Source organism: Pelecanus crispus, chromosome 8 (genome assembly GCF_030463565.1).
Source record: "Pelecanus crispus isolate bPelCri1 chromosome 8, bPelCri1.pri, whole genome shotgun sequence".
NCBI classification, from domain to species: Eukaryota; Metazoa; Chordata; class Aves; order Pelecaniformes; family Pelecanidae; genus Pelecanus; species Pelecanus crispus.
In genome coordinates, this window is record NC_134650.1 from 5,062,215 (window position 1) to 5,086,070 (window position 23,856).

Below are 23,856 nucleotides of genomic sequence, written 5' to 3' on the forward strand. Positions count from 1 at the left end.
ACACAGTGCTTTTCAGCCATCAGATGTTCTCCACCCACTGTTAAGAAACAATACATTAAACTGTTGTTTGCATTTTATTGACTGATTGCAGGGTTCTAAGATGAAAACAAGTGCATGAAGCCTCCAGACTGGTGGACTGGTGGACTCCAGACAAAAGGACTCCATTTCCTTTTAAGCATCCACTGTAAAGCTGTGGCAGCCTTAGTGTCTCAGTGTGGTTAACCATAATTTTCTGAGGACTAGACAAGCTGGGAGATTTAAGAGAGTCTCATATAGGGCAGATTTTTCCAGTCCTCAAGCTAATATTAAAATTCTCTGGGGTATTTTTCATTTGGCTGGATTTTTGTCTCTTGATTTCAGGTTGCAGCTTCCCTTGCAAGCACTTCTCAAAATAGTTTTGTGAAAATGAGTTCACCTCTATTGAAATACTCTACCAGCTCATATTATGTTTGATTGAGCTGACAAATGGCTTGACAGCATTCCTGGAATCTGCCAAAATACAATTCCAGAAACAACAATGCCAAGCAAGGTAATAATCTAAATGAACGTTACTGCAGCTGAGCATTCACGTTCCTGACTTTCTTTAATTCAATTAGAACCAGGCAAGTCCCCAGCTGATTGTTTCTTAGTAATTGTAAAAGTTTGTTTCGTGTTTCCCTGTTAACACATAATTACAATTCACATTTCATGGTTAGCTTACAACAAATCTAACACATCTTCAAATTGTTCCTTAGATAATGGGGTGAACAGTGGGAATGACCTTAATGTACAACTACTAAGAATGTACAACTACTAAGAAGTAGCTTCAGTGCAGGAAATCCTGTGTTTTAATTAGCTGTTCAAACTCCATTGAATCTCCTAAAAAGTAAGAAAGAGCTGCCTAGAAATCTGAAACGTATATAAATTAGCAATTTTATAGTGTTTGTGGAGTGAAGTTCGTCTTCTGGATTTTGTAATGTTTATGTATGAAAGCTGTTTTAGAGGACCTGCGAATAGACATTATAGTTTTAATGTAAAAACTATTTTACCCGCCTTACTAAAACCTGCGTCTTAATTCCATGCAGTATTGTAATGACACTATATTGCTAGGGACTTTAGTATTTTAAATCTTGTGGATGTTTTTGTGGATATATTTTTAGATGCTCTTGCTTTTGGGGATGTTTCACAATGTTTTCTGTAAGTTCCTCAAGCACCATCCAAACCCCACTCTCGTTCTGGTTTATACAACCAAGAGAAAAAGCCACCACCTGCTTTCCTAGAAGAAATCACCTTCCTAGGACACAACAGGAGGGAATTTTGCCTTCAGTGGAAGCCAAAGGGAGCTAAAACTCCAGGAAAAGATGATGCTTGGGTGATGTGAAGAAAATGCTAAATCTGTGTCTGTCTCCAACAACAAATATTTAGTAAAGGGGAGGTTGAACCATTTCAGGATGCTTTTTTTGGAGGGTAGGTTTCAGTCTCGTTCCTTTTGCTAAAATCTGGTAGGATGAGCTCCTCTCTAAGCCCATTCTTGCATGTGTTGAAACAAACAGAAGCATGACTCTAAATCTCAGCTCTTGGCTTGGCTGAATATTGATATTTACTAAATAAATCTGCATTGATATTTTGCAAGTAAAACAACTTATTTTGCTGGAGATTCTCGGAGTTTTCCACTGCTTGTGACAGTCAATAAAGTCAACGCTTTGGCTTAGCAGCATGAAAAATTGTTTATGAAGAACACTTAAGGCATATGTTCATTGATTAGGTCACTAAAGACAGAAAGAAAAAAAGTGTGGGTTTTTTTTTTTCTTCCTGCAACTGGGTAGATGAGTTGTAAAGCATCTGCCTCAAACCTTTTTGTAGAACCAGGAAAAGGGTTGGTTTAAAATGCGTATGGTGTTGAACAGAAAATAGAAGAATGTTTTAAGAATAAGAGATTGATGTTGAGGTTTACTCACTGTAATCTTAACAGATGTGTGAAATTCATAATAAATGTCTGTATGTCAGTGTTGGAGGAAGAGTTCAATTAGAGTGTGTTTCTGGACATCCTCAGCACATTTAATTTTATATTCTGCAGATGCAACTGCTCTCTATATATTTATTCTGATTTTACATCTCTAAGGTTTGGAGATAGATACACTGCATGTATGAACTATTTTTCACTTGTTAGAATTAAATAACTAGTTGTACTAGACCTCAGGTGTAAAACTACAGCTGATCAAAATTCAAATGTTCTCTTGTGCCTTAAGAAGTCTTAATGACCTTCGGCACTCTTCAGTGTCTCTAAGTGCTGTTTTTTTTCAGGTTCTGTTCTTTATTAAAATGCCGTTTTGGTTTGCTTTTGACCCATTTCATGATTTAATCCCTTTAACAGTGAGCAACTGTAATGTCTAGAGATCAGGAACATACTTCTGTTTACAGCAGAACAGTTCAAAAAAGCCTTTTTGAGATCTGGAAGCTATATATTCTCTTGAGCCATGGCTCCTTGGTTAGAAGGTTCCTGCGATTGTAAAATAAAGTTTTGCTACATCTTACTTTCTCATGTCATTGTTCATTCCAGGCCGCGCCACACTACATACTGACCTTTTATCACTGACGCACAGAGGCGCGTGTTCTGGCAAGTTCAAGAGTGCATTTTATCTCCCTACAGGAGACTATTTCAGATGTCTGTCCTTGATCCAAGAACCATGCTACTGTGAAAAATGAAAGGTCACTTAATTTTCTCAGTTTGGTGAGAAGAACTTAGCTTGAATGTTGCTTTATCACCATAATCGCAGCTATGGAAGCTTAATACTATATATTTCATATTTTTAATTTATCCTTTTCTGAGCAGCTCTGAACATGCATCAGTAATTGACAGTGTTCACACTGAATATTGTTTCTGGAGTGTGTACCGTGTGAAATTCTCCATGTACACAATTCAGAATTTTAAATGACAAATCAAGAGCCAATGGAAGCATAAATACAATGTTCAGAGTTTCTGAAATCGGGTAACACCAGTGTATCACGTTTCAATCTTTCTGCTCACCCATTTGTCATGATTCTGAAGCAAAATGGAAATACGGTCTGCGTATAGCTGGCATAATGGTGTTCGTTAGGGTATCGACTTGTAACTGATGTAATGATGTAGTATCTGCGACAGTAGTTTGGGGGCGAGTAGTTCTGGGCCTAGCGTGTAGGCTATGAGGGGTCACTGTCTCCTTCCTTGAGGGGACGATACTAAGATGGTTGCAGTGGTCAAACGGACTAAAATCCTTATCCGACGGTGTTGCCTTTGGTTTGGACTCTTGCTAGCAAAGAGCCCAGGTGCACAAATTAAGCTATTAGATCATCTTTCTCATTGCAAATGCAAGTGGAACTCTAGTTTGACTTTTGTCGCTTAAAATGTTCAGCCTGGGTCTGAAGTTGCCTTTGGACAGTGTTTTGTGGACTTCTCGAGAACAAATTATGCACAAATGGGGCACACAGAGGCTGTCTTCTGCTAAAATAAAACAGGATCAATGCATATGGAAATCTTGGTACTGTGGATGCTAACAGCCTTGGCATTTAAATCCCACTGGAGCCGTTGCTGCAGCTCAGCTAGCCTTTGCCTGAACCAGAATATTTTGTTTCTTTGGCCTTTTTTTTTTTTTTTTTTTTTGATTATTTGAGCTAAATCTTTTGAAAGATTCCAGCAAAAACTGTTTCTCTCCAAAATCCTATTGCTTCAACCAGATGGCAAGTAGCAATCATTTATGAAAGGTAACTTTTTGTTACTGTTACTTTACAGCTCACGCAAGAAATTAGTTTCTTAATATTCAGAATAATCTGTTTTATTTCATGAGTTTAATAGATTAGTGAGGTGCCACCAATAAAACTTTACATTCATGCACCTCCTATGATTTTTCAGGAAATGGGTGGAGATAACACAGGTCTGTCGGTAACAAAACAGAGTCACGAAGGACTTTACTTGAACCAACCAGCCCCAACTATTATGGAAAACCTCATCACATTATAACTTTTATAAACTGATCAAGGTATTTAAAATAACCTACTGTATGTTCAAGTTGTTGGTGATAAACAAAGTGAGGAGCGCTTTCTTGAGGGAGGACAGGATTTCTGTTTGCAGCAACTGCTGCACGTATTTAGCTGTTTTGTTTCCGTTAAGCTTGCTGTCAGTTTTGCGTAATGGTTTTTGATGTTGTGTTCTTTTTTTTTTTTAGAATGGATAAAATGCCAGAGACAATTAACAAAATGCTATTATAAACTGGAATGGAAGCCACGGATTTGTAATGGCTGACGGGCTTTCCGATCTGAAAATGTGTACAACCGTTTCACACGGTCAGCAAGCGGTTGTTGCATAGACTAGTTGACCATGACCGCTTTTTCCTGATGCAGTTCTAAGAAATTTCAGATACTGGCTAAAACTGGCTCAAGGGCTGCAAAGTTGTCCTTTTCAACAGCAGCATGGCTAGTTTGATTTCATCTTTTGCAAAGGTTTTTCTCAACAATAGCTGGAGCTAGATTTTCCTTGAAGCTACAAATGAAATACAAACAAATGCATGTGTGCTCCCAGGGAGAATTCATTGCTCATAATTCAATAGAATTCATAAAGTCTCTTTCCAGTCATTAGTTATGCATTTAGAGAAGTAATTTTAAAGACTTAGGACATAGTAACTAGTTTAGCTGTCTGTATATCTCAGAAAATTGTGTCACTAAATATCAAAGTTAGGTAAGTTGATTTTATTCAACTGCTATTTGTTCCCTTGTACGTTTTAACCACTGGGTTTTGTATATGTAAGTGGAATAGCGGTATGATTTTATTCATAACTTTTATTTTATAACTTTTATATTAGGAGAATTATCACTTTATCTCATAGTCAGATTACTCCCATAATAGTAAACTTAAAAAAAAAAAAATCACATGACTCGGAACAGACTTCTGAAGACTTCTTGTACAATAAACAAAGAAATAACTCTATGTGTTCAATCATTATGCAAATTGTTATTCTCTGTAAAGCAGTTCTCCTATGTGAAAGCAGTGGTAGCATTAGGATTCTTTTATGTGGATGTTGTTCTCCAGATACAAACCCCAAATGTTCAGCTAAAAAGGGCCAGTGAATCTATCACAAACAGCTACTGCAAATGGACTCTCAAAGCACCAAGGATACAGAAAGTGAAGTAACATTGCCAATGGCTTTATAACCTTCAAGCTTAATGGGTTTGGCTTTCAAGCTGCCTAAAAACTATTGCTTTCCAAGTATGTAATGTGAGTCTTTGAATGAAAATTAAGTTGTGGAAAGAGTTTAGTAGCTCTCCTTTGAAGGTATGTTTTAAATATTACACCTATTGCGAATATGATTTATTAACAATACTATTTTCTACATAGAGAGAACCTTGAGGGGGCCATTCTTCACCAATATTCACAATAATAATCCTAGATAAAGGCACAGTGGTTTTGATAAGTGGAAAACAAGCAAATGATCATGTGAAAAAAGAACATTAGGCCGGGTTCTCAACTTGTGAATCTTCAATTCATGTAGCCTATCTGCCCAGTTGCTAATTCATGCATAGTGTTAGTTCAGAGATGAGAAATAATGCTGCTTTAAGGAATTCCACCTGGAAGGAGGCAGAATATATTTCTGTAATCTCTGGCTCTGCTTCTTGCTTCCTGTTCGACTAGGTGCTACTCGGATTGTGAAAGTGGGAGTTAACGATTCCCAGGGCTGCTTCTGCCTGTGCTCTGTGCTGAAGCTGCTGCACAATTTAAGTAGTTCTTCACAGGTCAAACTGAGGACCAGCGCAAAGCTCACAGGGAAGAGGATGTGTGTATTTTCTAGCTAAGAAGTAAAAAAACCCATTGGTCTTGACTGTGTTTTCCCAGTCCTCTGAAAACAGTGTAACTCCATCGACTTGAGTATGTTCCATGGCAGACTTTTGTTTTCTAACTGGGCTATATAAATTCCACGGCAGATAGTACAAGTGCCAAGTATCGTTTTATCAGAGGGACCTCTCAAGCTTATTTTACTGCAATATGCTTGTTCTCTGGCCTCCCACGAGGGCACTCGGCTTTGCTACCCTGTACCACCCCGCTTGGGCTTGGCTCCTGGGTGGGAACTCCCTGGAAATGAGCCCACAAAGTAATGAGCGGCTGCCGTCCGGACCTCTTGCTGCATGTGCACCCTGTGGAGCTTCAGTCCTCTTTGTCCCAGAACGCGGGTGCCGTCCTCATCTCCTGTTTGCTACCTACACCTTCCCTTCCACACCATCCATTTTCCAAATAAGTGATTTTAAATTTAATTTGCTGGCTCGTACTGGGAACCTTGACTGAAGTTCAGAAGCTGAGTGAACCATGTTTGTTGTGGGAGATGGATGGGGAGTTCTGGTTAAGTGGATCCTCTGGTTAGGTAGAGATTTGCATAGATGTGCTGTAGGCGTCGGAGTGTAATCAGAGAGTAACCAGAGAAATCAGAAACTCTCAAGTGTCTGGGACCAAATGCCGGAGAGAGTAGGACCTTACACATTTATTTAGGGGTCAGTAACTGTTGTGTTTCCTTGCAGATTGCCCCAGGATCTGATTGCCTGAGGAAATTGTTTCAGCTGAGATGGTGAATCATCACTATAACACTTCTCATCCTCAGGCCCTGTTAGAAGTATTCCACTGCCTGGCTTCCCTTCATCCTAATTCCTCCCTCCCCTTGCTGCCTCTCTGATAGCCACAGTGGAGGCCTTTTGCAAAGGTCATGGCAGGGGAACTCGTGACTGGAGAAAAAAATGCATCGAACGTGATTCTGTAGTGCCACAAAGACAGTTCTGTGTGGCTGAGGCACTGTAGCTACTGGGTGTGTGTTGTTAATTTACAGCATAAGCAACCAAGTAAGGTTCTGCTTTTCAGTCTGGTCTTGGAGTTGTAGCATCTGCGACAGTACGGCGCATCCAACGCAACAAGGATCAGCGAGCCCGTACCTTGGGAGACTCCGGAGTTTTACCTTTTGGGGCTTGTGAGAGCTTTACAGCTTGCAGCATAAGCTGGTGTAGCTGGTGGGACAGACTAAAGTGTGAAAAACTTGATGAAAGTAAAGTTAGAATTATTTAACTCTAGGCAGGGATAAGAGGCTTTTTAGCACATGCTAATGAGAGGAAGAGCTCAGGCAGAAGTGATAATGTGTTTCTAAAGTTAGTCTATTAAAAGGGCCAGCAAAGAATAATCAAACCAAGGCTTTTTTTTTTTTCCCCCCCAGTTTTTGGTATTTCAGCACAAGCTAGTGTAGACAGTTGTGTGATTGTTCCAGCCACCCAAATATATCAGCTGTGTGTGCTGGCACAGTGCTGTGCTAAAGCAGCTATAGAGCTTCTGGCTCACAGCTGGCCCTCCTTCATCCTGCTTGAAGCACAAGCAGAGTAAATGAGCATCTGTTTGCCCTTGTCATTGTAGACGCACCCTCTGGCTTCATTCTTATGGATAAACAAAGAGTGGGTTTGGGTTTTTTTAAGAAATGTTTTTAATTTTTACTGTATTTGTCTTTTTATGAAAAAGAAAAACCCCACAAAAAAACAATAGAGCAGCTGGAAGATTTCTGTATAAAAGGCCACATAGAATCATCGAATCATTTAGGTTGGAAAAGATCTTTAAGATCATCCAGTCCAACCATTAACCTCACATCACCAAGTCCACACTAAACCAATTAAGGGGAGAGTAGACTAAACTATGTCCCAGAGTGCCACGTCTGCCCGTTTTTTGAACGCTTCCAGGGATGGTGACTCCACGAGTTCTAAAGAATGAGAATTCTTATTCTGGCTGACATGGACTCAGTGGTAACTTCTTTTTCAATTATTTTTCAACATTTTGTTATTTCATTACTGAAATTTTTGCCACCCCAAAGAATCATTGTGACTGTGGGTAAAGAAAGCTGATGATGAAAGTTTTCCCTACCACTTTCTTAGTATTGCCCATGGAAACTCCAGTAAAACGGGAGTGGCAAATCTTAGTTCCTAATATAGCCAAAAAAAAACCCCAAAAAACCCAACAACCAACCGAAGAAACTTTAAATTTATGAAAATAAGAACAGAATGGGCCACATCAAGCAGAAGAAATTCTTTTGCGTGTTAGTGGTAGCTGAAAAAAAGTACATGTGCTGAAAATTTGAGTCTTGTGGGACATCGAGATGGTAATACATGATCAAGGATCTTTTTTATGCCATACATATCTGAGGCCTTATTTGGCTCTGTATTTATGTATTCTATACTGCTATTAATAAACAGGTATTAATGTATTTAGCATTATATACAAGTCCCATTGTGAACCCTTTATACCAGCCTTGCTTTCATTCTAGACTAAAGCACTTCATTACGTTTTTATTAATGACTTAGCTAGAGTATTCTAGACAGGTCCTGACATCCTGAGACCTTTCATTCCATGCGGTACTACTTCAGTCCGGAGTGGTTTCTTTCAATTTCACCACTTCATGTTGCTAGCTCTTTAAGTAAACCCCTACGCTCCTGGCCTTTTTGGGAAATTTATCGCTAAACTTTTCAAAGGTTTCCCCTACCAAATTTCAAATGAAATATCCACAGCGCAGGCACTACTAATTTACTAAGCAAAAGCATGGTGTTTGGACGCATATTCGTGGATTCCTGGGAGAAAGCGAGCGAGCTCAGAGGTGGTTAGAGATGGCTGAACGTGCTTAGGAGTTTGGAGTCAGCTCCTGACACTAATGCAGGCTCTGGGCACAAGCTACTATTGGGAAATCTTTATTCACTGAAGTATTTGGTGGGCAAAATATTTTCTCTTCCTCTTAAATAAATAAATAATGCGTAATTTGCTGACACAAAGTATTTGCTTAAACCAGGCGATAGGCCTTGGGGAGATATTTATGATGCAGGCTAGATTGACTTTAGCAAGCAGCAGCTGGTGCTTTCACACTGCTCGGTGTTGGAATGATCTTCTGTACTGCAAGGTAGAGCGGCAGAAAATGCAGCTGCATCTTTCTGGAGCTAATTTTAAAAAAGCAATGAGCTGGTAATTACCACTTTTCCCAGCTGGTCTTTATGAGGGTAAAAGGTTTAATCATAGATCGAGGATGGAAGAGGGAAATACTAAGCAGGCTGCAAAGCAGTGTTAATAAATGTCCCTCCTGGAGATATTTAGAAATTTAAGCTCTTGTTGGCTGGGAGGAGCTGGGAATGAAGATTACCTCCAAAAGGTTATTAGACAGTCCTTAGGGTTATGCCCTTTGTCTCCAAGTTTCCTCAGGAAGGACCCGAGATGAGGGTTTCGTGAAGGCTGGGCACCCTGCGGGCTCATCCAGCTCAGTGTGATCTTCCCAGGCCTTGCGGGAGGAAACCGAACTGAGCTCCTTCTGAAGGGCGCAAAATAAGGGGGATTTTCTGTGGAGTTTTTTCAGTCAGCGTCTCATTTCTGCTTGATTCATACAAATAACTTATAAGCTTGATTAATGCAACAAAAGACAAATATTTATGCACCCATTTAGCTAGTTTGGCTCTATTTATAAACAAGAGCATCTTTCAAGAGCTTCTTTTTGTCAAGTAAAGTAAATATTGAGAGTGCGTGTGTGTTAAATTAACCATGCTTCGTTAACTCTTCCAAAATATCAAGTCTTAGGTAATAACTAAACCAAAAAGTAACAATAGAGTAGGTTTGGTGGGAATAACTGAAATACTTAAGCTTCAGGAGAACAAGAAGCTGTTATTTACTTTCTTGGTGGGGGGAAAGAGGATAAGCCTGTTTGGTTATACCATATGATTCATTTCAGTTCTTTAAGTGTACTGTTGTTGTAGTGATATGGAGGGTAATAGAGAAGAGCAGTCACATATTAATGCACTGGTCTTAGGATGAATTTCTTTTTGCTGACTTTTCTGATACGACTAACGGGAAATTGTGTCAGACCCAGGTCTAATTCAAGGTTTGATTTTTGCAGTCATCAGAACCCAATCTCTATGAATTCTGATGCATCTACGGATTCTCATGAATGAGATTTTTTTTATAATTCTTGCTGTAAGAAAGTAAGAAAGCTTTTGTGAGCTTTTAAACTAGCACTTTTTAATATGCCCTTTGCATACTTAGTTGAACATATGATTATTCTCTTGATTGACTTTGTTGATGGCGTATCAATCTAAGTTGGCTTGGATTTGACACCTATGTACTGAATGATAAAAGAATATTTTGCTCTTGTTAGGAAACAATAATTTATTATGCATGATATGGCAAAATGGATTTAAATCACTTCAAAACGTGTTTCATCTCATCTCTTGATTGCTCAAATCAAAATAATAAAAATGCAATAAAGAACTGAGGCCCAAGTCTAGCAGTTTATATTTGCTTTTCTAAAATTTGTTCATGTTATGATCATAACTTATTTCTCAGATAAATTTCCTGAGGGTATAATCTTGAAGTAGGAATCCATGACGCTAAGTGATGAACAGCTACACAACTGATAAGACAGCTCCTGTCCCAAGTCTTGCAACTGAATTAGGTCAGGGGATGTCAAAAGTGAGCTGTTCTCTGTGTGACGGACCGTCTCGGGTTCCTGCCTTGCTATCCGAGGTGGATGTCTATCCTAGACAGGCAGTAGACTTTATAAGGAGGCAGAAAGGAATCTTGCCAAAGGCCTCATCCTGCACCCAGCGAGAACAGAACAGATCTCAAGATTTCCTCAAGAATTCGGTTGGGGCCAGTTTTACAGGAGTCAGATTTTGCTTCCTGGAGGTGGAAGCTGAGTATTTACACATGATGTGAGGCTCTGAGTCCATCAGGGACCTAGAGTCACAGGGCTTGCAGTAAAGGTCCATACCGTTCCCTTCAGCGTGTGTGTGCTCTGGGAGAGGGACAGGCAACTTCTAGAGTCTGGGGTTCACGTTTATTCCCGGCCAAGCCAATACATCACATTTATATAATGCTGGGTTGAGCTAGGGGAGTCAGATCCTGTCTTGGTTTGTGGTATCAATTCTTCTCTTTTCATATATGATTTTAGGTGTGCAGAGTCCCTTCAGTTAATTAAAAGATTGACATAGTCATATGCAGCCACTGAACCATAGGCAAAACCTTCGAAGTGTGAATTCTGTGTAAGGAGAAAGATATTTTAAAATATTTGTTCATCAAAAATATTTCTCAGTTGCTGTCACCCGTTGTATAGAAGTGGATCTATGCCTGGTTTTGCCTTCCTTTCAAAGTCTATCAAATAAATAGTCTTTAAAGTCAGCTAGGGAAAAAAAAAAAATTCTCTCCTATATCAGGTAGGTAACAGATGAATATGTGGAAAAACACTTCCTGGTGGTTTTCTCAGCCAAAAGGGAATGAAAGTGCCTTTTTTTGGTGCTCTGCGAGAGAGAAACGTGTCAATAGAACGGCATTTGGCTAATAGCGCAGCAGGTGAAAACTGGGCCATGACAGCAAAGGTGGAAAGGTCAGAAGAGAAAGAGAGAAAATGATTTCATTTGGAGGTGAAGGTCATCTGAAATAAGTGATTTCACATTTAAAAGGCCGCCAAGGAGAAAACTGATGAATGTTAACATATTTTTCTATTGTTTTATTTCATTCTTTTTTTCTTTTCTCATTCGTAATGCTTACGTATTCAGGAAGTTGAGGTAGGTTTTTCACTTTTAACTTGTAAATATCTATAGAGTGAATAAAAGTATTTACAACATATCATAATTCATAGTATACTTTAAACGCGTATGGTCAACTGTTAATATTGTTATGAATGAAATGTATTGATACATGTTAATTATTCATGTGTTAATATTGATTTATTAACACGTTCATATTAAAATGACATAATATTTTCCTATGTTACAGCAGGCATAAGGTATTTTAAGCACATGAGCATCTGTCCTAGCAGAAAGCTCAGAAACGCAGAGATTTCTGTGCAGTCAATTCTGTCAGGAAGGTGTTTTACTGAATGGGCATGTTAAATCTCTTTCATCAAACTGATTGTATTTTTATATATATATTTTTTTTGAATGATGTGCACCTGGAAATCAGTGTCATGTTTAGGCACTGCATATTGCTATATCAGCATGCTGTTTTTCTGCTGGAGGAAGTTACCGTGAAATGATGGTATCCACTTGGAGATGTTAAGAGTCGCTCCTCCTAACAAACGTCATTTCAAGTTAATGTATACATTTCAGCACCTTGCAGAGTACTAGCACGAAGCCCTGTCTATTTTTCAAGTCAGACCTTTAGGTGGTATTTAAATGAGACATAGATTTTCTGCTCAGCCATACCTACAGGGTGAATTTCACCTTTACAGTGCCGTAAGCATTCAGTTACAGTTCTGGCTGGAATCAAGGCTGAAGTGAAACTCTGCTGCTGTATTTTCTGTTGTCCGGCTGGCGTGAGGTATTCTGAACTGCTGCTGACCATGTTGCTCTAATGCATGTATAGTCGTTATTTACTCTTATAAATAATAATGAGTTCTACGTATTGAAAATCTCAAAGGTTTTCTCTAGTCTACTTTTTAGGGGTTTTTTCCATATTTTTTCCTGTTATCATACTGTAGTTTCAGGCATATTCTAAAATAAACACAGTTTCCATTTTCAAAAAGGAATACTAAACAGATCTGCATAAAGGAGAAAAGGAGAAGGAGTAGGTTTACGGAAGAGCTGGATGTTTTGTAGTTTTTTTTTGTGAGGAAGGTGCATTTTCTGTAAAATATTCTTTTGACACTGAAATTGAGATAAAGCCCTTTTCCAATCCTTATTTCAAAACTGGTTCCATATGCCAACAGCATAAGAAATCTTTCTTGGGATTTGAATTATTTAAGAGTTTCTGATGCTGAAAACCCAGCAGCAAAGCAACACCTAGGAAAAAATGTAAGCAGGCAAAAAAAGAATATTTTGTTGCTGGAAGAAAATTGTTCTGCTCAAAAAGCTTAAAATCCATCACATTCTGAAAAGTGATTAATGCTCGGTGAATTTAGCAGTACATCATAATCAATTACAAAGCATTGTATAACAACGAGGGGGTTTTTGTATTAACGAAGCTGTGGAATTCAAAGGCAAGTCTGCAATTCTATTTCTGGTGCCAAACCCCATACTTCCGAAGAAAATGTATAGATACTTTTGATGTATCTGAAAGAAATAATGAATAATAATCTCTGTTGTTATTGTGGAACATCGTCACTATCCACAAAGTCAGTATAGACACAGAGCACAAAAATACTTGGAGAAAGAGAATATATTTCCTCCTGATAGTCATGCAGAATTACATCCAGCCCCCTTCATTACAGGGAGCATTTGCCCATCCTTGCCTGCCCCCAGAGCAGGCAGAGAAGAGCAGGATGGCAGTCCACAGTTCTCCACGCTGTAGGCGTTAGTATTTTCTGCTTCTCGTGTTGGCCATAGCGTTCCAAAAGGAATGCGCTACCGTAAGGTGCATCTCCTGGTGTTCAGTGAGGGCATGGAGAGTCCCCGCTCCTCCTGTAACAGCCCCGTGGGCTGTTCTGAACCCAGAAAGCAAGACATGCTGGCTTTCAAGTCTCCAAAATGTTCCAAGTTATGGCAATTGGATAGCATGACAGCATGTGAAATTCAGTGTACTGGAGATAAATGGTAAGCAAAGCCCTATGGAAGAAATAATTTAGGTGTCTTATTCACACTGATGGGTTTTCAGTTACTCTTCTGGCAGGAAAAAGAAATCTTAGGTGTCATTCTGGACAGCTTGATAAAGACATCTCTTCAGTGGCAGCCCTCAAGAAATGAATATAGAATACCGGATATATTAAAAAGGAAATAAAGAGTAATACGCAGAAAAACATCACAGTGTTATAGAAATCTTCCATGCTTCAAATAACATTATTCTGTTGTTATCACTTCCTCTCAAAGAGAACACAAGTAAGATATACAGAATATGCTGAAACTAAATATAATGGTTGGGCTTGAATCCCAGTTCTTCAGGAGTAGGGTTGATGGCACTGTGAAGTAGGGGAAACTTTGTCTTCAGGTAAATGTTTGCTAAGTACATAGAATACGAATTGATCCAACGCACGGAAGAGTTTTCCATTCTTTCTGCAGAGAGACTCGTTTGCAACAGTATAATCGTTTGGCCAGGCACTCTGACAGCTCCCACCTTCTCCATTTTGAAGTCCAATCAGAGCTGTGTAAAAAAGAACCACAAGACTCTCACAGCAGAATAATATCTTTACATCAGATTTAAGATTTTTAAAATTTAATAGTGGGAACAGTGACAAAAATATTCACTGCAACTGCTCCTGGAAGTTACTGTACTTCAAGCATAATGTTTATGATACTATTGCTGTATTTCTGTCCATTCACAATGGTGTGATTTACATATGTCCAAATGAATATAAATATTTTTGGATTTACTGTGCTGACCTTTCACCACACCAGAATGGTGTGGATCATGTTACGTTATCTGAACAATATGCTCTTATCTTTGTTATCGAAAGTTGTAGACTGATATGAAATAATACAGAGTTATCAGAAAATCTTTAACAATGGGCATACTTGGAAAAACAGTTCAGAAGAAAAGTTCGAGGTGCTGAACCCAAGGAATTTTTTATTCTTTAATTTCTAACCCGCATTTACTACTCTTTAGGACACAACCTGTTGATAGTCTTATCTGATTTGGGCTAAATATGTTAGGATCAAAAGATGAGTTGATTCATTTGTAGTTTAGGTATGTAAAATTGCACTGAAAAGAATGATTATATTTTTCCTGAGTTTCCTTTCTTTTTCTCCCCATTTAGGATGATTATTTCAGAAACTGGAATCCAAACAAGCCTTTTGATCAAGGTAAAGTTAGCACACATTTTGTGGTTGTCTTCCGCTCTTTTGTGATATCCCCACGTACTTTATGCCTTTCTTCCTCCGTCTGTCCCGTGCATTAGTGAAGAGCTATGTTCGTACTTCCATCTCGTTCCCAATTTAGTCACAGCTTGAGGTGGTTTATGTATAAGGGTTTGGCTCATCTCTGTATTTTTCAGCCATGTTTTTTAATCCCCATCCATTCCAGTTTATATTCAATGATGGTACATATGCTTAGAAAGGTTCTCTGTAACCATGACTCTCGGTCTAACATGCGATTTAAAAGTTATATTCATGTACATTTTCTTTCATGTTAAAAACCTTACTAAATGAATGTCATAAAATGTACTTACTGCATTTCCTAACACGTGGGGGGCCAATTCTTTGAAGCCAGTTGTAATGTATGAATTTCAGGGCTGCTTTTCAAAAGAAATGTGTGTTGTGTATATGCTGCTGATTCAGATACAGATTCTGTAAATGACATTTTGCACTTCGTCTTGGTGAGTTGTTAAGTTATGGCTGTACTTCAATTTCCAGGCCAGCCACTAAAGGATAGGAAAAAACAATAAAAAATATTCTCATTATTGTGTCCAGGATAGCACTGGCAACAACAGCCATGCCAGGAAAAAGAACTTCAAATTGACAATTTAAAAGAGATCTCAGATAGCAACTCCACATCAAGCATTCTCTGCTTGGTGTTCATAGCTTGGAACAAACTTTTCAGCTGGGATGGTAAGAGCCATTCATTCTAAATACCATAGATGAACATCGCTGGAAACACTTGTAACCCTGATGGTGCTGGGTGTGGTGGGTTGTATTTGATGGTTAATGTCTTGTCAGTAAAAAACACTGCATGCAGAGAAATCTCAGCACTCCATCCTCTGAAAGACACATACAAAAAGTAGGGCAAGCTGATAGCATGCCTTAATTTTGTCCTTAAAATTAGAATATCGTATTTTAACTTTGCTGTTTGTTACATTTGTCACTCTGACACTAAGATTCTGTAACACTCTGTACCGGAGCACCCTCAAAAAGTGTAATATGAAACCAGTTGGGTCTTATATTTCATTATTTCTTAAAGCTTTCTAGAATGTATTTTTTTTTTTTTTTCAGGACAAATGTTAAAAATTACATTTTGCACAGCTTCTTTTGATTTGGTAGAACCAGTTATCAGCTGTTTGATTTGTGGAGCATAACAACACACAATATAAAGCGCAGGTCGGTTAGCTTCTCTGTTTGCCTTTTGACAGTTGCTCATTTTTCCTGTTTGTAATGTTCAGTGAAGCTCATATAACTACTGCTTGAGAACACATATGAGGCGAGGATATTACAGCTGTAAAATCACAGGTAGATGGTAGACTTTTTCCATTGCTTAAGGCATTTTTAGGATCCTGGATTTCTTTGACTAGCTTTGGTTCATTATTCAACATCTATGATTCTATGATCCTATGATCATGCCTCTTAAATTGCAGAACGCCTGTGTCCTAGAAATGTATTCAAAATGGTATTCTATAAGTTTCAATCTACTTCTGCTCTGAAATTTGTAGGGATTTTAAAAGATGTTATCCTAAAGTCACTTAGAAAGGAATGATCATGTACATGGTAACTACAATACAAATGAATTTCAGTCCTGTAGCTCCATTGCACAGTCCGCCTCTCTCTTGGATCCTGTGTTCAAACTTAAGTGGCATTCAAGTAGAGTGTGAGGCTTCCATTGCCCTTCAGGATGTGGAATGGCTGTTGCGATAGATACTTGTTGTGATTTTACATTCAGAAAAGGTATCCTGCAAGCAAATTGCTTAGGTGAATTATTGAGCAGGCAGATAACTTTTTGTTTTGATTTGGTTTAGTTTTTTTAAAAGAAAGAGCTTATGGTGAAACAGTCACAATGTGGTACTCAGAGGGAAACAGGAAATTGGAAATTACATGGCCTTCTCCAAGCATGACTTATCTCTGGTGTCACTGGGATGTAACCAGTTGATAACAGTTAAGGAATAGTAGATAATATCAGTGTTGCATAATTGCAGGAGGTGGCCAATAGTTAAGTTAGTGACTGATTTTTTACGAACTGCTTAAAAAAAAAAAAAAGGCAAGTCATGTTACAGAAAAACATTTTTATGGCTCTAGAAATCAAATATTATGAAATTACACTCGTAAGTCGTACCACAAATGAAAAGAAAGCGTGAATCAGTTAAGAAGGAGAAGGAAAGGTGTGAACAAATGAATGAAGGTGTAACTAGATAAATGACAGGCCGGTGGAGGAGATGAAACGACAGTGCTTGCTTTATTTGCTTTCGATTTGAGCTTTGGCGGTCATTTATTTTATGAACAGGAGACAGAAAAGGGAGCAGCTTTGTTGATCAGAGGTTTGAATTTTCAAAATTGCTGAAGTGTTTAGGAAGAAAATACCCATTGGAATTCTCTGAAGGTGCTTTTAAAAATTTCACTTTACATCTATTTCTGTATTTCATTGCCAAACATGTTCCTTGTATTGTAGGTAGCTCCTAGGAATATCATTGGGGGCTTATACTTGTTAAAGCTGAAGAGCAGATTCTTCATCTTCATGGAAATGGAATTTCAGTGTCAAAGGAAAGGGAAAGATGATGTTTTTGTCAAGGCTATATTCACAGAGAGATTTTTTCAAAGGCATTTGAGGGATTTAGGATTACAAATCCTGTTGACTTCAAATGGAACTTACATTCCTACCACTTTCAGAGGCCTTTTGACCCTCTGTCTTCCCAAGAAGGAAAACAAAAAGGTAAATCCTGGCAAAGTATTGCAAAAAGATTTTGAACTGACATGCTTTAAAGCTGTCTGGTTCATTGTGTTAATGAGATGTTTGAGTCTGGGCAAAACCACAAATCGTTTTTGAAGAATCTAAAATCACACGTGAATACCTTGAAGCAATACAAACAGTCGTACATCTGTTAAAAATTCCTGTCTCTTTACAAAGAAAAGGATCATTTCTCTCTCAGTGTAAAATTTCTCCTAGACTATGGATAGTTTGTTGTCAGAAGGCAGAATGCAGACTAGGCGATGCAGTCTGAGCGTGATGCTTTGCCTTGCACAGAGATCTGTGTGCCGCTTTTGTATCATTTAAATCTTAGAAATGGCTTTTATTTGGCCAATAGGTCATTCTTTTTGATAAAGAGGTCACTACCGTTGGCTGTGATAAAATTCACCCTGACTGGAACATTAAAATAGCCACTCATACCTTTCTAAAGAGATTATTTACACAAAAAAATTACCTTAGAAAAATGTTGCTTAGTTTAGTTACATATACATGGAGCATGTGAGTCTTTAGCCACTAACCCCTGTGGTGTTGTCACCCAAAAAATGAAAAGAAGAGAAATCACATCATGTTGCTATTTTGGGCCTTATGAATCAGATGCTGACAAGACTAATCCTCAGTTTATATATACATATAGGTATATAGTGTGTAAATGTATATATACTATATATATGTGTATATATAGAGAGTACCATTTAAATAGGAATTGCTGAGACAAAGGGAGGAAGGAATGCTTTCTTCCTCTTTTCCAGGCATTTTCCACCACAGGTTTAATTTCTATCATTTTCCAGGCAGAGAAAATAGAATAGTCAGAAGGATTTGTCCTAGACCTTTTAGGCGGTGCAAGCTGCAAGAAAATTGTTTAATCTGTCTGTAGTCTTTACTTCTCCATACTCCCTGCCCTGACATATGTTTTCCCATGTCGTTCCTTTTGGCTTGAGGGTGTTTAAATGCCCCCTATGCTCTTGTATGATTTTGGAGATACAAAAGCTTCTGGTTTGTATTCTTTGGGGCTCTTCCATCCAGAGAGCCTGTGCAGGTCCTGCGGTAAGGAGCCCCAGCTTGCTCCTGTGAACTCAGTAGCAGCTCTGTGTTCTCACCACACAATTGTTATTTTGAGAGATATCCCAAAGGCGAATTTTAACCTCACAACACCAAAGTTCTTCCTACAGTGATTGAAGAGAAAAAACGAGTGGGTGAAGGAAAGAAGACAACTGCCTCTCTCCCTGGGTTGTATGAGAAATCTGAGTTTAGCATCACTAAGCTAAAGCTAACTTGGGTGAATACCCACTCTTTGGGACAGATTTACAAGTTTTTAACATTTAAAATCTATTTCTCAATTCTAAATCTAAAATCATGTTTGAATATTCTAATTGTGCAGTCTTTTTATAGAAGCCAGGCTGTAGAATCACGATGAAGGAGCTGGGAGGGCAGGGTTTAGAAGTAACTGAAGGTGGGTAGTACCTGCCAGAAGTGGTCTCGCAAAGGCAGCTGGAGGATTCAGTATGTTAAACAGATTTAAAAACCACAGTAGTCAGAGGTTTTGCAAATCAGCGGAGTTCTGCTTCTAGGCTTGTACTTCATTTGCATCTTTTAAAGAAGAGACTGCTGGGTCCAACCAACCCTATATTCTTCTCAAAAAAAAAAAAAAAAAAAAAAAGAGAAAACTAGCTTTATTCAGCAGATTGAATTATTTAATTATGCATTTAAAAATGATAGCAGTGTAATCAAGCTGTCTGCTTTCCGCATGCAGTGTGGACAGAAATATCTGCATGTATGTCTCAAGAAAAAAACCCCTTGTTTTGTAAAAAAGTATACATGACTTTCACTGAAACAACTCCTAGAGTCAGACGAGGTACCTTTGCATAACATGCCTTTTCAAGGGAAGTCGACTTGAATGGTTCAGCTGTGTCTCAGAGGGTACTTGAGTGATCAGAATTTATTTTTAGCCTAGCTACCAGGCCAGCTTTTTATTCATCTTGAACCCAGGAGAAACCAATACAAAGGTGAGCATCTTACCAACTGGGCCAAGCTAACGAGGCAGTCGGGCTGCAGAAGGCAGGAGAGCGTATAGCCTGAAAATGATTGCTCGTCATTGCTATTGAACTCAATTCTGTCAGAGTTGCAGAAGCCAGAAAGCAGAAGAGTGGAGGGGGCAAGTTAGTCAGGATTTTAAAATATGAATCAAAGGGTTGGTTTTTTTTTTTTTTTTTCTGACAAGGTCATTTGAGAGCTTTTAAGGAGCTTGACAGCGAACTTGACATACTTTCCTAGTCTTCTCCACCTGCACTGGAGAAAGAAAAGAGGGAATCAAGGAAGAAGTTTAGCGTAACATTCTCAAGTCAGAGATTTTGGTATGGTAACCAAACGTGTCTGATATTCTGCACCTATTCGGACTTGCCAGAAAATTAACTCATCAAGACTTCATGTATTCTTATAAGTGAAAGTGGCTAAATAAAAATGTAAGTTTGTTATTGAAAATTTCTGCTAAAAGCCACCTCTCAATAGTTGTAATAAATTCTTCTACAGACAAAGAGATGTTACTGATTTTTATGGTAAGATGCACAAATAAAGAGTACACTTTATTAGGTATAAAGTTGCTGGAAATAGTTTGGAATGGCATCCAATTTGCTTGCCATATGGCTTTTTTTAAAGCACTGTTACACAGAACATAGGAACTGTGGAAGTAATGGGATGCACTTTGTCTTGCAGGTGGGTAAGCTCTGAATCCCAAAGTGCTTAGACCATTGAGCTGCCACTATTAACAAGGCTATAGAAGGACACAGTAAGGGGGGAGAAAAACTTGATTCTGTACTAGTGCTGAACTTTTTCCCAAACGTGTGCCTAAAACCATCCACTGAACTGTGGAATTGTCTGTTCAAGTAGGTGCAAGTCTTACCCTTTCCATTCTGATTGTGACACTGGCAGGTGATTGCAGTGGACTGAGCTGGCCTGAGTCTCCTGTCCTGACCCTGCCTCCTGCACTGAGGCAAAGGGGCTGGTTAGAAACAGAATTTTACCCATCGCTGGTGATAGAAATCCCAAGTGTTCCAAGCTGCTGGACTTCTCAGGAAAAGAAGCTCCTGATTAGAAATAGTCTGAGCTTTCTCCCTTGTCATCCAGCCTTTGTCTTTATTTTCCCTGTCTTTATTCCCAATCCTCTTCTCCAGTAACTGAGAAATCTGGACAGGGATATTGCTTCTCAGGCTTTTCATTATTATTATCTGCCCAGGGGCGGGGAGGGTGGAATAAAAAAAATTCCCAAATCCCTCTACCACTGTACTGTGAGAAAATCTTCATCTGCCTGAATCGAACCTGTCAATGACTGACTCTAATGTCAGACACGCTCGTGTAGACTCGACTATCATTATTAATTACAGACATGAACTCTCTATCCTTTCAAAGAATTCCCCTTGAGCACTGATGAAAGTCTGAACTGGCAAAAGACCCTCACTTTTGAAGAGGAAAGGCTGCTTTTGAGTAGATTGCGGCCTCCAGCATAGCATAGCCCAGGACTTTCACAGTCCAGCAGCCCCATGGAAGTGAATTTGTCAAATTGAGAGCTTTATATCTAGAGATGGATGTGTTGGTATTCATGCTTCCTCTCCTTCTGCATTGAATTGTACCTGTGTCTTTCCAGTGTCTAACTGGCAAATCCAGGCAGCAGAAATGGCTTCCTGCAGCTGTGCAGAATAAAGTTTGCCTAAAATTCATAAGCCTTCCAAACAAAAAGGATGATAATAGGAAGCCTGTGATGCAGGATGAAAATCATAGAACCTACAATTATTTTTGAACATGTAATTTTCTGTTAGCCCAGTTAAGATGTTCTTTGAGAAAAGCCTGAATAAATTCCTTTCAGAGAGTTGTTTAGTACTGTACACATCTCTAGCCACAAATATATGTTAGTTTTATAATAAATGTTTTCTATTACTGTGCCTCAGATGGCAGATTTCAATTGAATAACTTATTTTGCAATTTATTTTTTGACTGTGGTTGAATTAGCTTTCGAGGCTTATTCATAGGACAACTGCACATGAATTATGTTTGTAAATCTTCAGTAAATCAGTACAATTTTAAAACATGCTAACTGAATCAACAGAAAACAATAGCTGAGATGCAGCACATGAAATATACTGTCTTCCATCAAACGCATTTCAAGCACATATGGCTGCTTATATCCTCCAAGCAGATGCACGTGGTTCTCTGTGCATGCTAGAAGCATAATATTAAATTCCTTATAAGCTTGTAAGCAACCAATTTTGTCATTAAATATGGCATCAGAGTGACAGAGATGGGGTCCCTGTCTGTGATTGTATTATGGCTGATGTGCTTTGAACTGAGACAGTGATCGATAGGTTGCTTGTCTAGAATTTTATTAGCACTTGGGGAGCACTTGTTAGTTTTGTCAATAATCATGCTGGCTTTCTTTTAATATCTCTAACTTCATTGGCTATGAAGCAGACATGATTTTTAAAGGGAAATTCATGCCTCCCTATGCTCATCCGGCTCACATTGAAGTAAATACTTTTTGGGAATATCACAGGGCCCAACCTTGCTCTCATTGACATGACTTAGTGAGCAAGGGGTGTCCTTCCCTTTGCTTCAGTTCAGTATACAGGAGTTCATTTCTGGAAACCTACCAAAACCTTTAATAATGAAGTGTGTTTGAAAACACACACCTGCAAAGCTTCCTTCCTTATTTGCTGTAAGAGAGACCCCAGTTTATTATTCAAACTAGCTGCTTCAGTTTGTATTCTGATTTAACCAGGCCAAACCAATCAGGGGAAAGTCTCCAGCTCTGAAATATTATTTGACTTAAATATTGGATGGCATAGCAGTAGATTTATACTGCATGTCAGAGTGACTTTTAAATCACTAGCCAGTCAGAAGAGTAATTTGCACAGTATTTAAACATGTTTATATGCTTTTGAGTTAATAGATGATTACTAACTGTCATTTGAGTCTAATTGAAAAACAGGAACTCCCGTGGAGAATGAAAGTAGAAGGCAGAGTGACAATGGCCATAGAAAGGTATAATGCAGAGTTTTTAGGAAGGGAAGAACATCAAAATAAAGACAAGTTATTTCAAAACCAGATTTCAGTAAACTGAGCTTGGTAAGGCAGAAGTTAGAGGAAGAAAAAATAGGATAATTGGCATTTCCTCAATGTAAAAGGCACAAACATGAATTATCCAAAAGCCAAGAGCTTGGTTAATGATAAGGCTCTTAGTGACTGCAGTGGCAAGAAGTTACGTGAAGAAAGGTGCAACTGGGTTGAACTCCTAAGGGAGCGTAAGCAGTAGCCCCAAACTCAGAAAGCCAAGTATAAAATGAGATGTTTGGGCAAGGATTTAAGAATAACAGTTTTTTACAAGTGTATTAGAAGGAAAAGTCAAGAAAAATGATGGCTCACTGCTCAGTGGAGACGCTTACATAAAGGCATTGCTGAGGAGGCCAAAGCATTGTTACCTGTCTTTGCTTTGGCTTTCACGTAAAAGGTCAGCTGTGACCAGGTGGCTGTCATAGCTAATAGCTTCAGCTGAAGTGTAAGATTCTGAACTGAGGAAAGAACAGGCTTGAGTAAATTAGCTGTTTGCAAATCAGCTGGAATTGATTTAAGGTTTAAGTCAATTGGCTGAAATAATTTTAAAGATACTAAAAGTTATCTCTGAAAATTTATGAAATTGTAGAAGACTGGGAAAGGACTAGCAGCATGCATATTTTTTAAAGTTAGAGAAAGGAAGAAAATTGGAAGTTATATCCCATGAGTTGAACCTGAAATCCTGAAAAAAAAGTACTGGAATAAATATTAAAGTAAATATTTGTTAGCATCAAGAAGATAAGGGGTTGAATAAAGCTGATACGGATGTCAAACTAAACTGATTTTCTTCTGTGACATTTACAGGCCTTGAAACTCAGGGATAAGCCTGCAGTGTCACATGTCTTAACTTTAATAAGGCTTTTGACATTGGTTTACATTACTGTCTTATAAGCAAGTTAAAGAAATATTGTCTAAAAAGAAATAATTATGAGGTGGATACAAAATCAATTGGAAAACTACATTCTGGTAGTATCTGTCAATGGTTCAATGTCAGGCTGGAAGGATAAATTGAGCAGGGTTCTTCTGTGATCTATTTTGGGCCCAGTATTATTCGCCATTTTCATTAAATTGTAGATCTTGAAATTAGTATACTTATTAAATGTAGCACAGGAATAAAATTCACAGTCACCTTAAGAAAGTAGAGAAATAGTCTGAGAACAAAGGATAAAGTTCAGTCTGGGCAGATGCAAAGTTCTTTAGTTAGGTAAGAATAATCATCTGCA

At 38.5% G+C, this 23,856-nt stretch overlaps 1 protein-coding gene across 1 annotated transcript in view; it reads left to right on the top strand.

Annotated features, from left to right (window-relative positions):
- SPOCK1 (SPARC (osteonectin), cwcv and kazal like domains proteoglycan 1) overlaps positions 1–23,856 on the top strand; it is a 329,292-nt gene that overhangs the window by 97,683 nt on the left and 207,753 nt on the right. The window contains exons 2-3 of the mRNA XM_075715200.1: positions 11,554–11,562; positions 14,685–14,730. Coding sequence (XP_075571315.1) covers positions 11,554–11,562; positions 14,685–14,730 — 55 coding nt within the window. The remainder of the gene's footprint in view (positions 1–11,553; positions 11,563–14,684; positions 14,731–23,856) is intronic.